At 41.0% G+C, this 12976-nt stretch overlaps 1 protein-coding gene across 1 annotated transcript in view; it reads right to left on the bottom strand.

Moving 5' to 3' along the window:
• galcb (galactosylceramidase b) overlaps positions 1-12976 on the bottom strand; it is a 32270-nt gene that overhangs the window by 16144 nt on the left and 3150 nt on the right. The window contains exons 5-7 of the mRNA XM_061082893.1: positions 6922-7035; positions 6138-6277; positions 2313-2351 (exon numbers count right to left, since the gene is read on the bottom strand). Of these exons, the coding sequence (XP_060938876.1) occupies positions 2313-2351; positions 6138-6277; positions 6922-7035 (293 nt within the window). The remainder of the gene's footprint in view (positions 1-2312; positions 2352-6137; positions 6278-6921; positions 7036-12976) is intronic.

Below are 12976 nucleotides of genomic sequence, written 5' to 3'. Positions count from 1 at the left end.
CGGTTCAGATACATGTTACATTACATTACATGTCTTTGGAGGATGCTTTTATCCAAAGCGACTTACAATTAGTGCATTCAACATCTATGAGGGGCCGTTCAGGTGTTCTGTATCTTTCCCAAGGACACTTCGGCATGCAGATGGGGAAGACTGAGGATCGGACGGCCGACCTTCTGGTTAAAGGAAGACCACTTTACACAGCCACCCCATGTACCGTTACACCCCTACTGACTGGAAATGAGAAAGCGGAATAGAGGTTGTGGGCTGGAAAACCAAACCAATGGAGGACAAACGGATCGGATTTGATTAACCGAAAATAAAAAGGGAACTTTTTTATCATCCAATAATTTCCATAGTTTCACTAGGCAAAACATTTGCTGGTTTCAGCTTAGGAAAGCTGAAACCGTGATGTGCAATCCATTTTCCTGTACATATTCTGACAAATAATATATATCTTTACACTGTATTTACCGGTTAAATCACATTTATATCTTTTTTTATATATTGTTGTGTATTTCTATTCCTTCACCCAAGTAATGCATGCTATTTATGTGATGTATTCTGCTGTAACATTGCAATTGTATTAGATTTTGGTCTAACAAAGTTTACCCCTGAGACTCCAGAAGTGTTTGGTGGAATCAAACACTTCAACCACCTCTCTATAGGCATAGGGATGAGTAGATAAGTTAATTCTCATTTTTAGATGAACTATCCCTTTAGTACCAGGTGTGAATGCAAATGTGATTTGATCACAGAAACCACACCAGATGTGTCGGGACTTTGTCTTACAGCACATAGCAATAAGTTGATCTCAAGGATTTGAATTGTTGTCCAGAGATCTAAACATGTCAGCTTGGGCTCTTGGCAAAGATGACAGGCACTTTTAATTATTAACAGATATTTTTTGACAAAATAAGTAATCAGTTGAATTATCAGGTTTTAAATTCCAAAAGACTGAATATCATTAATATTAATTTTATTCTTGAGAATTAAATGATATCATAGTATTGAATTAGCACTATAATTTATCCTGGGAACATACATTTTTTCTTATTCCATGAATGTATCCAAAGTTTTGTTTGTTTTCTTTGGAATATTAGCAGCAAAATCTGTAGAATAGTCGTATATAATAGTAATAAAAATAGTTGTCAACATATTTACCAATATAGGCAGATCTGAAATTTTGAGTAAGTCACAAGTTTTTATCTTTAATGGATCTACATTTTCTTTAAATAGTAACTACACAGCCAATGCTATCCACTCATGACTAAAGAACTATTACATGCTCACATACTCACGGAATATTGAAAGCGAGTCGAGTCATCATCTACATTACTTTTTCAGAAAAAATAAATATTTGAGCATGGTGAAATAACTTAAGTTATTATTAGCAGCAATGTAAATCAACTACCGCCTTGCTGCAACATTAGTAGTGGAGATGCGAAAATGGATATTGTAGATTGAGGAATAAAACATTTTAGGAAAAACAATTAATTTGATAAAAAAATGTCTGCTCAGCTCCATTGATTTTTGTATGTGGAATTGTAACTGTGATCAGTTTACAGTAATCCCATGGTAAGATGAAGGTAATAGGTAGTGAGTTTTAAAATCAGCTCAGAAAAAAAAAATTCTTACTTTCCATGATAGCAGCAATATAGCATACAGTTTGCAACATCAAAATCAGTGGTCCATGCTTCAGAGGGAAATAACTAAATCCTCATGCTTCTAACCTCCTGGATATTAGCATGAAGCATAGACATGCTACTATCCTCCTGGATAGTAGCATGAGCATAAATGACTGAGCTTTTGTCTCTCAGTCCAACAGGAATAACAGCCACAAACATCCAGCTCATAGTTAAAGAGGAAGGAGTCGACAGACACAGTCCACCATGGTCCCTCAGTGATCTCACAGCACATGGAGACAATCCACTCATGACTTTATATTCTAATTGCTGCACTATTGGGTCTAATGAGCAGTTGTTTTTTTTAAGCGTAGAATTTCATGCCACCCTGCACAGGACTTCAAGTCGACTGTACTTACCCAATCACCTCAATAGAATCATTGAGGGGTGGATCAGCAATCATAGATTTAGCGATGGTCCAATCACCGTCTGCTGCAATGATGCCAAGGCCAGTTAGACCAACTTTATCCAGAGTGTTCCGGAGCACCTTGACAACAAAGACATGCTCTCAGAGGAACCCAGCTAGCTGTTGGTGGCTGTTTTTCTCCATCATCACTGAAACTAAGTTTACACATAATGCACATTTGTCAGTCAAATCAGTGGAAGGACATTGAAAGAGTTAAGTATTACCTTGATGTACTTGCTGTTGTAGATTCGCTCATTCCAAATCTAAATAGAGGAAGGTTAAAGTTTAGTTACATTGCAAACTTGTCCAATTCTGTTGCAACCCAATATTTACTCAACATAATTATTATGTATTATTACAGAATAATACTGTTTGTAACTTTTTTATGGAAAAGTGTTTAAATGCAACTGAACTTAAAGGCCCCATATTGTGTAAAATACTTTTTCTGTGCTTTTACTAGGGCTGAACGATTAATTGCATTTGCGATAAAATCGCGATATGATAAATCGCAATTACGTAATCGCAACGTGCGCGATTATAACGTTCGTACAAGAGTAGGGCACCGGGCTGATGTCCTCAGCCGCAGCCAGAATGCCACGGGACAACAAAACTCCGCTAATCCAGAAGATAGTGAAACAGGCCTGCGTCACCTACAGGGGCCTCAAGTCTTCGACGTGGCGGAAACATAGAGCGAGCTCATCTCGCTGCTGACCGCGGTGCCGGCGGCGGACCTGAATATACCTCCCCGTATACCAAGCCAAGCTCCGGGGCAGCGGGGCTCATCTGCGAGACGGAGGTGTTCAGCATGGGGGTGTTCCTGCAGAGGCCCGGCGCCTCCATACCGCTGCACGACCACCCGGACATGAACGGGATGCGCAAGGTCTTTACACCGCCTCATGTCTGCTGTGTCTGCTCCACACACACTCTGTCTGTTACGTGACTTGTGTTCGAAAGCAGGGTTTCCTCCAGTGCTCTATAGGCCTGGCGGGCCGCCAGGCTTTTCTCCCCCCATCGCCAGGCTAAGCGTCGCTTGTTTATTTAAAAAAAAAAAAAAATGTTATGCACCAGAAACATGATACCAAAGACGGTGTAGCAGATCCCCCGAAAGTTTGATGAGACTTAACTGATGTTCAGGCCGTTTATTGAACCGTCCTTGTCACCGTACACCTTAATAACACTTTAAACAACTTAGAAACACCGTAAGAAATTGTCCCTCTTCGGCAGCTGCAGCTTCAGTATCTTTGTTCGGATCCAGTCTGACCTGCTCTCGCTTTTTGTTTTAATATTTCGCCAACTAAAATATATATTTTTAAGCTATTGTAGCGTCCCCGCTTCCACAGGACACGGAACTTCTTCGTAGTTTAGAAGCTTTTATTTTCCTCTACACGAACATGTGCACTTCTCGCTCTTACTCCGTCACTCGCACACATCAACAACCCTTCACTTCCTCATTGGCCCCCGATCCCAAAACAAGCCCATCCTATTGGTCCAAACAGTCACATGGCCCACCCCGACCCCTTCACTGACCCTCAGACATCAGAACGCTCCTTCAACACAGTGTTTTACTGAACGTCAAAACCAAACATAAACATAAACCCAGTCCGTTACACTATTAGGCTGCAGCTATATGGTTTTATTTATTTAAAAATAGGGTACTTCTTATTTCATAAATTTTCCACAAATATGGGGAGGACTCAAATAGCCCTACAAAGTTCTGTGTTTAATTTATTTCAAAGTAGGCCGACACTTGCCTGTGTATTTTGTTTGTTTGTTATCTTGTTGCTTGTCTGTTTGAGTAGCTGGCTGAAAGCAAAGAAGTAGTACGCTTACCTTTTATTGGTAACCTAACTGTTATGGTTCATTGTTTCTGAAATAAGAGGCCTGACTGCTATGTTCACAGCAAACTTGAATTTTTTTAATATTAAGCCATGGTTTAACTGCACTATAGGCTGAGTCCTTGTTCACCTGAAATGTGCACTTTATAATTTTATTTTGTACCGCCCTGTTTGGCAATGTTTTTTTTCAATTAAATAAAACATTTGCATAAAGCAGGTCAATCCACTTTTCCATGTTGATAAGAGCATTAAAACGGAAAAAAAATGATGGAAAAAAAATAAATGAAGGGACATTTAGAATAGATACAAATTTGCGATTAATCGCGATTAAAAATTTTAATCTTTTGACAGCACTAGTTAATAAGTATTGTTAATAAATGTCTTACAATAACACATAATTGTCATAATTTCAAAATTCCTTTCAACTTTTAACATTTTTTTTTTACAAAAACAGGGTCGGCCGTTGGTCAGCCGCCGGTCGGCTTCTCTAGCGGCCCTACCACCAGGCTTAGCAAGTTTTCTGAGGGAAACCCTGCGAAAGGGTTAAAAATCTAAGTCTGAGGAGTGGGACCATTTCATTAGCTTCAGGAAACTGTTCATACATGCAGTTGTACTGTTTGACTTTGTGGTCTCTGCATTTCTCCGTTTATTTATAACTTTATTTACTTTGATTTTACAAAATATTTTCAAAGTATAGTAGAGGCAAATTCTATGTTTCAGTTGTGTGAAATGTTACTGACTTGGGAGCAGTAAGACACCTATAATTTTAAAGAATATTTTACACTAAATGTATTAATATTATGTTGGTCATTTAAATCATTCATTACGTTTTGTTGGGAAAAAAAATCAATCAAATAAAAAAATTAAATCGCAATCGCAATATTGGGGGGAAAAAAATCGCAATTAGAATATTTTCCCAAATCGTTCAGCCCTAGCTTTTACTATATCCGAAATTACCACAACCATGCCACACCCATTCTGCCCTGCCTTTCATAGGCATATGTTTGTACTGTGCTGTTGCAAATAAAGGGTTGTCAGAGATAGAAGCCGTCTGAGCCACGTTTTAGCAGGCCCACCTGGAGCGGAGCTGGAATCAGAATCGGCTAATCAGAATAAGTTCAGAAAATACAGTCCTTGAATATAATCCTCACCAATATTTTGGTCCTTCTAGCCGGAGTCTTTACTCAAGGATAAAGATGCAACAATAAAGCAGAGGAGCCCGTCCAAAGACATCCACCACTTCATATGGATGACTACGAAGTGGACTTTCCAATTCGTAGTACACAGGCAACACATCGCATGAGCACAGCACGAACACAGGTGAGAAGGGGTTCTATCAATGGGGGGAGACTCCCAGACGCAACTTTCACTAATCATCATCCCCCCAATACCCACCCTTTGGTGGAAGAGAACCTGAAGAAAAATATGGCTCATCCGGCTTCCACAAGGGACTGGGGATGATAAGGGAGGAGAACACACAGCTCTACAGGTCTCGATTAGCCATCCATAGGGTCTTTGAGCAGCTTCACTTACTCAAGAGACGACACGAGGACGCTTGTGGAGAACATACGCAGCCTCAAACAACGAGAGCCAGGTGTAGTTAGTCGCTCCCCTGAGCCTTTTATCCCGCACCAGTCCACTTCATTCCAGCAAAGACCAATGTCATTGAAGAGGAGTGGCCTGAACCGCCACCCCCGTGGCCAGACTCTGAAGAACAAACACTAAGAGATGATGCGGTCAACCTCCTGGGCAAGGTGATGCATGAGATCCAGGGAATCAAGGTTAATACCAGATCAGGTTCTGCAAACCAGAGCAGATCAGCAACCAAGAGCGCTCTGCCTCCTTTTAGGGATCGTTCATTCCACGTGGGGCTACCTCATAAAGAGCTAGGACATGAAGAGCCTCCTTATCATCCTCCACAGTGCAGCTCTACACCACATCAGCGTTATTCAGGTCCCCAGACCCTTCCATCTACAGCATATCCCCCCTCCTTCACGAGCAGCCTTCAGCCGAAAACAACCCTCCTGGGCTGGGAATCTGTCTTACAGGCAGTCACATAATGAACCCAAACTAGAAGAGTATTCTTATTACTATTATTATTTTAAAGGAAAAAAAGTTGCATACTTTTTAGTGCAGCCACTGTAAGAGGGCAGTTTCATTCTACATAGCATGGCACTTGATCAGGGGGGAGATTTTAAGTAACTTACTACATACCCCAACATACTGAATATCCAGATCATGGTACTGCTTGGCACCAAGGATCCAGTTCACCACATATGCTGCAGTAATGTCTGGGAAGTCATAGGGCCAGTTCTTGCCATGGCCAACCCAACCAGGAAACGCCCAGGGTAACCCTGCATCAAGAAACACACACACACACACGCAAAGCTGAGGATGCTTTGTGTACCACCAATGAAAAGTATCATGAAAAAAAAATGGCTCCAGCTGTTTTAAAAGATACGATAAAGATAAAAATAAAATAATTCTTTGAGTCCGACAACAGGAAAATTTGCAGTGCTACAGCAGCAAAGACCACAGTCAAAAATAGAGATCAGTAAAGTTAAGTAAACAATATATTAAGCAAGGTTTATTATCCATGGAATAAGAATAATAATAATAAGAATGGAATATAAATAATATATACAGTGTAATCAGAATATGTACAGTGTTAGAATATTTACAGTAAAACAGACTGCACATTAGCTATTAATTGAACAAGAGGAAACCTTAGGCTTAAGTGCAGTCCAGAAATTGGTGGGTGATGTCAACTGAGTGCAGTTGTGGTTGCACTGTCTTACTGCTGCAGGAAGGAACTTGCATAAGTTGTAAAACCAAGGTCTTGAAATATGGCCTTGATATCCATTTAGAGAAGTATAAGGCATATTTCGAACATATAATCAATCTCTCAGTATTACATTCTCATATGCTCCACCTGTTCTTTGGATTTTTACCTATCAGCAGTTTGTTTTTGACGTACAGAGCAGCAAAAAAAAAATACCTATGAGTGTGATGTTGGGGTTCCTCTTCCTGGCTTCTTTCATGAGCCACCACTCGTAGCCTCGGAAGTAGTTCTCATCATTCTCATAGTGCATGTGGGACGGCTCTGTTCCATCTGAAAATGGTTAGAATCCATTGTAAGTCCAAATGTAAAATCATGTGATTGCTAAGGGTGTGCGGAATTAGGAAAACATTTGATATCGATAACGTTGTTTAATATCATGATGACGATATGACTTACAAAAAATAAACATACAGTCCCTGCCTATGGACGCAGAGACCACAGACACTTCCACAGCTTGGTCACAGCACCACCAAGTCCGACTGCATCAAACTAAACGGAGCGCTATAATAAATGTATTCCCTATGACCCCCCCTGAAAAAAAGTCCCATTCTAAATGTAAAATTAAAGCATTTAGTCAAGCCTCTCAAGTCTATGGTTTTGGGCGTTTTGCTGCGATGTGTTGTGATGGAGGAATGCACAGTGCAGGGTTGAAATTCAACTGAATTTGCATTAAATCCTGTTGTTTAAACCAAGATCATGCTGCAAGATCTACAATTGCTAAAGTTAGCCACTTGCCAGCTAGACAATTTTGTTCCTGTGTTGTCAATCGATAATGGATACAGCACGCGTTTGATCATATCGGGTTGAGAGAAAATAAAACACAAATCCATTAATTCTGTCAATTTGGTTTACAATAGCTAGCTACATCCTTTAAAATAGAGTTTTGAATGATGTTTTTATTGCTCAGCCTTTAAACTGCGGTAATTACTTTTATTATCGTAAGTCGCCCAACGTCCTTTTTCGTAGGACCCCAACACCTGCGAGTAATCGAGACGATGGTGTACTTTTGTGTGGACATACAGTACATACATCCTACTCTCACTGCTGTAAAAAGTTAGCCTACTGTATACAAATAAACATGGTATTAAAATGAACAAGTAATCAATATGCAAAGTATGACAAAGACGTTCAAAACACAACAGAAAGTCATAGGTTTACGTTTCTGGCAGACAATGTTCCCAACTAGCTGAATCCAGGCTCCAGCTGAGCTAGGCTTGCCTAGTCTTGTTTTCAACTACATTTAAGATCCCTGTTATAGGCTTACTTTTGCAAAAAATGTTTTAAAATTTCCAAAGTTCCCGAGCTTAACTTCCCATGGAAAGTTTCCGGAAATTGTCCGCCCCTTTGCAACCCTAACCATGACCCAATAAAAATTCACTGTATGGCAAACCAAACGAAAAAACAATGTAAAACATAAAATGAATAACACAAATATAGATTATCTAAAGGTAATCACTTAAGGATCAGTATAAATCAATAAAGTTATTTTGAACACAGTATAATGAACTATTATAACATTTATAAACATTACTAAGTCATACATGCATCCTGCAAAATGGCAAGGGAAATAAGAACATATCTTTACTAGTTGTTGTGTGTTCATATGGTAAATGCGTAGATGCGTATCCGACTTCTGAATTCTCAAATAAGCTTTCATGATCTCTGAGTAGCGATTTGATCAAATTACCTGAAATTAATTAAAAAACAATATTGAAATAAATCACAGAAAGTTTAAACATTATTCTCACATTGCTTTAGACAGCCAATAAAATGAGCTGGTTTTCTTTCCAGGGTGAAATGTTGGTTTTATGGCCTTTGTCCAGATGTGGAGCAGCCTCTTGCTCTGAGGGGGAGGCAGAGGAACTAAAGCTAAGGAGTTGCCAGTTCTGTCCGAATAATCCACACTGCCAGGCATATATCTGGTGTGTCAGGTTAAAGCAGTTTCTTTGGATGAACAGCAACGAAGGGTGTATCCAAACCGATACGGCACTCGCGTGTACCAATTGAACACAAATGCTGAACGGATTTGTGTCCCTACGGGTCTCAAATTCAGAGAGACAACTTGAGAGAAAGGCCGGTGCTGTAGGCTCGTGATCATGGCGATCGCAGACAGACAGGATTGTGAAGACCCTCCCTCATAATTTAAGTCTGATGTGTGGGAACAATTCAGTTTCACTGTCAACTATAATGACGACGGACCAAGACAAGTGGATCGCACAAAAGCTGACATTGCCATTCTGCTATCGGACATGGAGCTGGTAACAAATAGAACATGCCAACTCATTTGAAAAGGCAACACCAGAAAATGATTTTTGGCCCTAATAAACATTAAGCAATATTTTAAAATAAAAAAGATAAACTGAAATATATGAATTTAAAAGTGTATTTATTCAAATAACTAAAACGTAAACATTAGGTAAATATGCTTTGTATAAATTAAATGTTAGCAAATCCAGTAAACTTTATTTGACTTGATCATATAAGGAGAATATGCGAGAGCAAAAAGAAACGCCAAGTTGTCACCGACATGCACCAACGTGAACCCCAGCCTTGGCCGTTGTTGTACAGCGCGCCAGCTTAACTACGTCCAGACAACTGCGGGCATACACACTTCTGCTAATGTTAATGGTAAGGCCAAAAACACCTGCAACACCGCTTCACTCGCTGGCTCGTTGTACTTAGGGCAAGTCAGTCAAACCACATCCAGACAACGGTGGCCTTAAAATAAAGCAGAAGACCTACTGTGGAAAACTAACTGCTAGTTAGGTTACTGACGCTCAGCTATCTGGCTTAGTACTAGTTAGCAACACAGCTTAGCTCGGTGTTTCGCTCCACCCCCTGAAATGTAACTCTGGTTGTGGTACACTGCGGGTCTCGTATAGTCAGACTGCTAACTTAATGTTAGCGACACAGCTTCACTTGTTGGCTTGTTCTACAGCGCGCCAGCATAACTACATCCAGACAACTGCGGGCGTACCGGTTCTGCTAATGTGAATGGTTAGGCTAAAAACACCTGCAACACCGCTTCACTCGCTGGCTCGTTGTACTTAAGGCCAATTTATGCTTGTACGTCTTTTGTAAAACGGATAGATAAGACCGCCCAAGAAGCCTACCCCAATTTCCCCAAAATTGGGGTAGGCTTCTCTGAGCTCGTCTTCCGTTGCGCCACCTATGGGTTTGGCGGTGAATTTTTTCAACGTACAGTGGTCGGAGAGGTAAAAATCAAAAAGACTCTTTGCCCCCCCGTGGAGCCCTCTCCGAGAAACGGATACGTAGAAGCATACTGGAGCCTTTAGGGCAGGGGTCACTAACAGGCGGACCGCGGTCCGGGTCCGGACCCAGAAGCCGTCCCATACGGACCTGGACCTACAGCCAAAACAGAAGGCGCTTCTGTTTTTTAACCGGCGCAGCTTTTGTAGTCATTACGGTACTGGTTTAGCGGAGCTTCCGTTTTTTCTAACAGGCGCAGCTTTTGTAGTTATTACGGTAGTGGTTTAGCGGATGAGGAAGTGCATTGACCAATTGCATGCGAGTAAAGCCATCCCATGTGATACTACTCAGCCAATCAAGTCTGTGCATTCACGGCGGTAAACATTGCGACGCTGCCGACAGATGACAGAGTTAGAGGCAAGTTAGACACGAGAAGACGGTAGAAAGAAAAGGAAAGATAGCGGTAGAGGTAGAGAGAAACAGAGGAGTGAGCCGGAGAAAAGGAGAGCTACAGGAGTGAGACGGAGAAAAGGAAAGACACAGGAGTGAGACGGAGAAAAGTAAAGACACAGGAGTGAGAAGGAGAAAAGGAGAGAAGCAGGAGTGAGACGGAGAAAAGGAGAGAAGCAGGAGTGAGACGGAGAAAAGTAAAGACACAGGAGTGAGACGGAGAAAAGGAAAGAAGCAGGAGTGAGACGGAGAAAAGTAAAGACACAGGAGTGAGACGGAGAAAAGGAAAGAAGCAGGAGTGAGACGGAGAAAAGGAGAGAAGCAGGAGTGAGACGGAGAAAAGTAAAGACACAGGAGTGAGACGGAGAAAAGGAAAGAAGCAGGAGTGAGACGGAGAAAAGGAGAGAAGCAGGAGTGAAACGGAGAAAACGTAAGATACACATGTCGCTCTCCAAAAAAAGAAAAGTGGACAGCAGAAATAGAGCATTCAATCCGGAATGGACAGACTCATTTCTGTTCATTCTTCCCACTGGGAGCACTAAACCAGTGTGTCTCATATGTTCAGAAACTGTGGCACTTATTAAAAGTGCCAATGTGAAACGCCATTATGAGACAAAACATAAAGGTTTTGAACAAACATACCCACCTAAATCTGAAGTGAGATCACAGAAAATAAGTGGTCTCAGAGCCCAATACGACCAGTCCACCAGGATCCTGAGCCACTCATTCACTGCCCAACAACGTGCTCATGAGTGTTCCCTCAGAGTTGCTTGGATTTTGGGTCAACACAAAAAGCCATTTACTGATGGAGGGGTTATCAAAGAATGCATGAGTGCAGTTGCCGAAACACTTTTTGACGGAAAACAAAAACAAGAGGTTGGTGATAAAATAAAGCAAATACCCATGTCAGCATAATCTGCCACAAAGAGAAGTGAACTATTAACTGAGGATGTGCTAACCCAGCTAGATGAAGCCATGAAGAAGGCACCGTTTGTAGGCTTAGCCGTGGATGAGTCCATTGACGTGTGTGACAGTGCTCAGCTGTTGGTATATGTCAGGTTTTTCAGCGCTGAATTTGAGGCTACAGGGCAAGGACAATTCAATTTGTGAACTGATGACAGCTGTCCGCTCCTTTCAGAGGAAACTTGAAGTGTTCAAGGAAGACCTGCAGGGAGACTGTGCACACTTCCCAGCAGTGCATGAACAGGTTCAGGGACAGAGAGATGTGTCTGCGTTTGTTGGCTTTATTGATAAGCTGATTGTAAACTTCAGCAACCGTTTTGACAGCTTCAGCTTTGGACAGTCGCTCACCATGTTCATTCAGAACCCATTTCTCATCACAGATGTCAGGGGGTTCTCAAAGGAAGTCACACAGCACTTTAAATGGGTAAACGCTGGGCCTCTCCAGATGCAATTGGTTGATCTCCAAGCAGATGTGGCCCTGAAAGAGCAGTTTGCAAGAACTGACCCTTCCACTTTCTGGCTCCAAATGGTCTCAGAGACAGCTTTCTCAGCTCTGAGGAAAGTAGCCCTGCACATCTTGACCATGTTTGGCTCAACATACAACTGCGAGGCAGCTTTCTCCACAATGAACATTATCAAAACTAAATATCGTTCAAGGCTCACTAATGAGCACCTCCACATGTGTATGAGAATGGCCCTGACTCCATTCCGGCCCAGATTTAAAATCCTGGCAGGACAACCTAGAGCTCAATTCTCTCACTGAGCAAAAAAGTGGGGGAGTGGGATATAGTAAGAGGGGAAGTCAGTCATTCTAAAACTGTTCAATTGTTATCATCTGTGAAATTGGTTGAGACTGTTAAGTCAAGTTGTGAAACAGAAAAAGGGAAATTCAAGCTTTTGCTTCCTTTATTTTATTTTTCTGAAGTTAAGCACTTTATTTGCACATTTTTATTTATTATTTATTTTGAAATGCAGTCCTACTTTTATTTAGTTAATGATATATTCCTGCAATCATACATATATGTTCTGTTCCATGTTACGTGATAATAAATATTGTCAAAAAGGTTTTGAATCGTACTGAATTCATTTGATTTGACAGTCAGGTATTGAGTACATGCAGTTGCTGATACAACTAATAGGCTACTTAAATATATATCACACTAAATAGTTAGAAATTATGATCTTCCGGACCTTTGCTTCAAGAAATTTTCTCAAACTGGACCTCTTTAAATTTTAGTTGAATACCCCTGCTTTAGGGCAAGTCAGTCAAACTACATCCAGACAACGGTGGCCTTAAAATATTAAGTGTTAACTTAGGACAACACAGTTGTGCTAGTAAACACACACCCCTCTGCAGCTGGCAATTTCATGCTGGTTGGAAAATAACATTGTTATATTTTCCATCTTTCAGTTACAGCATCAAAGAGCCAAATCAAGTAGCTCAATTCTTGACTTGCTGTATGGGAAAAATCTGTAGTAAATCGGTAAGAGTTGCTTAAACATTGCAAGCTAAAACATGGACATCATGGGAACATGTTCTCTTTCAACATTCGTTCGGTATCTCACTATGGGACAAGCCCTCGCGCTG

Source organism: Limanda limanda, chromosome 12, assembly GCF_963576545.1.
Source record: "Limanda limanda chromosome 12, fLimLim1.1, whole genome shotgun sequence".
NCBI lineage: Eukaryota > Metazoa > Chordata > Actinopteri > Pleuronectiformes > Pleuronectidae > Limanda > Limanda limanda.
The sequence above is the reverse complement of the archived record's forward strand: the minus strand, read 5'-3'. Positions and strand labels throughout refer to the sequence as shown.